Source organism: Frankliniella occidentalis, unplaced genomic scaffold (assembly GCF_000697945.3).
Source record: "Frankliniella occidentalis isolate FOCC.00 unplaced genomic scaffold, Focc_3.1 Scaffold9, whole genome shotgun sequence".
Classification (NCBI taxonomy): domain Eukaryota; kingdom Metazoa; phylum Arthropoda; class Insecta; order Thysanoptera; family Thripidae; genus Frankliniella; species Frankliniella occidentalis.
The window spans coordinates 3233462-3238016 of record NW_026267139.1 but is presented as its reverse complement, the minus strand read 5'-3'; the positions used below and the strand labels follow the sequence as shown (position 1 = coordinate 3238016).

At 41.6% G+C, this 4555-nt stretch overlaps 1 protein-coding gene across 1 annotated transcript; it reads right to left on the bottom strand.

The window, feature by feature from the left end:
- Positions 1–4546, bottom strand: LOC113212168 (uncharacterized). The gene is made up of 8 exons (XM_052277268.1): positions 1849–4546; positions 1642–1759; positions 1419–1567; positions 1155–1332; positions 942–1079; positions 667–864; positions 176–581; positions 1–104 (listed from the first exon to the last, which is right to left on the bottom strand). Exons 1-7 carry the CDS (start codon positions 4504–4506, stop codon positions 577–579), a joined length of 3444 nt encoding a protein of 1147 aa, XP_052133228.1. The 5' UTR covers positions 4507–4546; the 3' UTR covers positions 1–104; positions 176–576.
- Between the last annotated feature and the right edge of the window lie 9 nt (positions 4547–4555).

Here is a 4555-nt window from a genome sequence, read left to right as displayed (position 1 = left end):
CCAGAGAGGACGTCCCTCGTTGGTCTGAGGGAACCTGCAACATTATGCCAGGTTTAATTGAAGATATTTCAGTAGGCGGGCAGTTATCAGGAGGTGAGCCTCTCCTGAAATAAAAGACGACGTGTAAGAGAACGGTCCAAGTTGATGGTCAGTTCCAAGAGAAACAAGTACTTACATCACTGCCATTGGGCTCCTGAACTTTCATCACATGAGGAAGATCTAGAGGTGAAGAATACTGAGTAAGATCAAGGGACTCAAATTGACCACTCTCATCTCGAACTGCAAGGTTAACTTGTGCATGCCTTTGAGCCTTCGCAGAATTGGCAGTGATACCACAATCCAGTCAGCTCTTAACAGTAAATCATTCAAATAGATAGATTAATCCATACATGGGCCCACTTGTTCTCAAGGCACCACTTTGGATATTTAGACTCACAAGAAGTCTGCAGTAGTTTTTGAACAGTCAAAGTACCTTGGTTCTAAACAACTGTTGGTTGACAAATAACATCTGTTCCCATTCCATAGGAAAATATTTAGAACGCATACTGTTATGAATAATTTAAGGTACTATGCAAATCATCCTGGGGGAAAAACACAACAATAAATCATTCAAATGATAGATTAATCCATACATGGGGACTGTTGACAAACTTTTGCTGCTCTCACTTTGTTTAGAGAAACGCAAATATCCATCAGCTTCCAGTTCCATAATGAGCGGGTCACTGCTGTGCACTTCCTCAGGGATTCCAGCATTATCATCCAGTTCTGCCTCTATTCTCTGAGTAATGTTGTTTCCACCAATATCTGACACGCCAGTCTTTTCAGCAACTGGTTCGCCAGGACTGGCCTGAACACAACAAACACCTGTATGAAAAATTAGATTAGTTGATCTTGTTTTTAAATTACTGCGCTTACTAAAGGTTTTGCTACATTAACATTACCTGTACCATGGCCAGCTTGTGCGCTATTAATTGTTTGCATTGTTCTCAAAGCACCACTTGGGATATTTAGTCCAACACCTCTTCCTAAACCAGCCGGAGGGGCAGCACCAGATTTCACAATTAGACTGGTACGTTTACCTGGAACCAGTCAAACCTCTAATCACAAATTATCACAACCACAATGGGACGACAATAAAAGTTAACTTTACATACCTGTCACGTTGTGGATAATTGTTACATATTTTGAACCTTGAGGAAGGACCCTACCACCAGGCTGGAGTGCAGCACCTTGTGCTGAGCAAGTTACGACCTGTGGGTTGTCAACTTTTCTAGCCTGAAAAGTTTGGATACTACTTGCTGTTTTAGTAGGCACAAGGCAAGTTTTAGGCATCTGTAAAAAATCAATAAAAAGTTTAGAATCTAAAATTTACTCTTTGAGCAGCTGAGACATATGTAAGGAACTGAAGAGAGACTTACCGTAGCCAGCGGCACACGATGGTCTATTTTGACAGGAGTTACTTTTTGACCTGGTTGTCCTGGGGGCTGAATGGACTGCTTGGACTGAGGAGTGGCAGCTCTCAAGAGCAGAGTTGTGGCTGGTGATGCTAAACTCATTGACCATCCACCTGTTCAAATAACCTTAAGTTAGATTCAGTACTCTCTAAAAAATGTCAAAAGATAAAGAGAACCAAAGATGTACCAATTGTGTCACGGGCGGTTGCAACTTGCTGTATAGGTTGGACTGTACGAATTGGGATACCAGTTGCTGTTCCTGTTGAGGAAGCAACTTCTAAAGCCCTAGATGCAGCAGATGATACCTAGACAAAGATATAAAAAATATTAATCGATAAAATTGAAGTATTGATTAAAGGTAAGGGTTCAGTTTACATTGCAGGACTTTACTAACCACAGAGGAGCTAGATTGAACAAGAAGCAACGGATTGCTATTCGGTTGCCGCTGGCCTCCCTCCATTGCATCAATGTCATCAGCTAGTTGTTCCTCCATTTCCTGAGCCAAGTCCTCATTATCATCCGCAAAACAATTGGCAACAAGATTTTGAACAATATGCGGGTCCCTATTTTTCCTTCTTGGTCCTTTTTTCACCTGCTTGTTTAGAAATGTGATGTGCTCTGTGACAAGCGCCTCCGACAGCTTCCATAAGACATTAGAGAAATGTCCAGGGGCTTCACAAGTGAACCAGGAACAAAACCGAATATTTTGAGTCAGATTCTTATTAACCATTAACATTGCCTTAGTTTCATGTATGTGATCCTGACATGAATTCTGAAATATTTTTTTGGTTTCTCTAACAAGATCAACAAGTTGTTCAGATGGAAGCAGACTGCTTTCACCAAGACTGTCTATCTCGATGGCCAAGGAATACACTTCGGTTGGGTTACTTCTTGTAGTAAGCAATGTGCTGCAGGATTTACACTTATTCCTAAGTACTTGCTTCATGACCTTAACAGCCATTTTCACTGCATCACAGTTCTCGTATTCAGTCTGAGGTCCTTCTTGTATGTCAAGTATGTCTGAATCTTCAAGACTCAACACAGGAAAGTCTTCCTCTTCAGACTCATCTTCCTCAATAACCTCCTCTTCAGAACAATATTCCTCAATACCCTGTACACAAACAGATGGTTCTAGATTCTCATCTTGTCCCTGGCATTCCTGATCCTTGACCCCATAGGACATAAACTGTCGCAAACTGCCTGTATAAACCTTGCCTTCTTCATCACAGTTAGTATCTCTGCTTTTGGGCTTTAGAACACGACTGATGCAGGCTACTTTCAAGCCTTCCAGTATCTGCAGTGGAGTAGGATTTTTCCGGCCTGACTTGCATCGGCCAAATAAGGACTCCAGAAAGTCTTGTAATGCGCGACGAATATTGCAACTGTCAATATTCAACTCACGTAACAATTCATAAAGATGGATGAGTCCTTTGATTGTATGAGGCCAAGTTTGAGGCACAACTGACTGAGATGGAAACTTTTTAACTTCTACATGTCCAGTTCTCTCATTCTTACATCTTCTGTAAGACCAAAACTTGACTTTCTTGAGTTTCTCAAGGTATACTGGAAATCTTCTCATGTGAATTGAAGTAGCTGACATTGGCTTTCTTGCTTCTTTCATAGTATCAACTGGCTCTCTGGAACTATGTCCAATGCACAAGTCAAACAATTCATCAAGTTCTCTTACAACCTGGGCATTTTTGCTGGCGTTGGGCAATAAATCTCTAGCTCTATGGAACAATGTGGCATTTTTTGCACTAAAAATCTCAAGAGCATATTTTACCTTCATCTTCTTGTTGGGGGTTATATGAGCATCGCTTAACTTATCAAGAAGCTTCCAGTCGTTACCAAGAAGAGCACGTAACTTGTCGAATTCAGTCCAGGGCATTTCATGAATAACTTCTCTTCCATCAACGTCAATAGGCCATTCTATTGATCCAGTGACAACGTCAGACCCTTCACCACCAAGCATTGCATTTCGCACGCATTTTGCTATGTGAGGAGAATCATATATCGAAATCACTGGTTTGCCACTAACTTCAAACTGGCTCTCCAACCTACTCCCATTTTTAATCACAGGGAACCTTGCCATTAGAGTCTTGATAGCTTTTATGTTGGGAGCTGATTGGTCACATACTGTGAGAATGACATCCCCACCTAAATGTTGGATAGCACTTGTGGCTTTGACGATAATATCAGCAAGTGGTAAACCTTTTATAGTACCAGTGACAAGCATCAAGCCACAAGGAAACATCCAATCCATCAAAAGTCCTTGTGCAAGCATGACGAAAAATTTGTTTGCCAAAGTAGGATGGCGGTCTCCATTACCCGAATCCGCAAAGCCAAGGACAGTTCCTTTTCCAGGCTGTAGTGTCAGGTGCTCTGTGATTGCAGTCTCATCAAATGCAAGAACAACCATCTTGAATGCCCTGTCTTCATTACTCAGAAACAGGTATCTTAAATGACGCATACAAAGGGTGTCTTCAGATATACCCATTTCAAAGTCAAATCCTTTCATTGCTCTGCAAACAGTTTGCCGTGAAGGATTCTTACTAATTTGTCTTGTAAATTCCAAACCACTGTTGCCACCAGAGCTCTTATAACCAATAGCTCGCTCTATGTCTGTGGGTTTATACCTATTCCCAGCTGGGTGCTTATCATGGTTGCGCACTTCACATTCCACCATGGCAATTAATTCTTCTGAAACTTCCTTTTCTGACAGAAATTCACGAACAGAGAGCTTCTTCAAGTCATGAATCTGTGTCTTCAGATATTCATACCTTCTAATGACATCTTTGAGAAGGTTGCCGTTGCCAAGTATCCTGCACTTTGTGATGAGCTTAGCTTTTTCAGGGTCTGACTGATTGTGATGACTGATGCTGGCTAATTCAGTTTCAGCTAAATTTCTGAGGCGGCGGGTATATCTGCTGTTGGTTCTTGTGCGCTTCCTCCTGTTTGCACTTGTAGATGCTTGCTCAGTTTCGTTGGGTGGAATAGTCACAGAACCTTGGTCACATGTCATTCCGTTAGAAAGTAGATCTGTTTCTTCCATATTTGTCTCAGAACCCCCCTCAAATTTTCTGCAGGAACTGATTGAGACT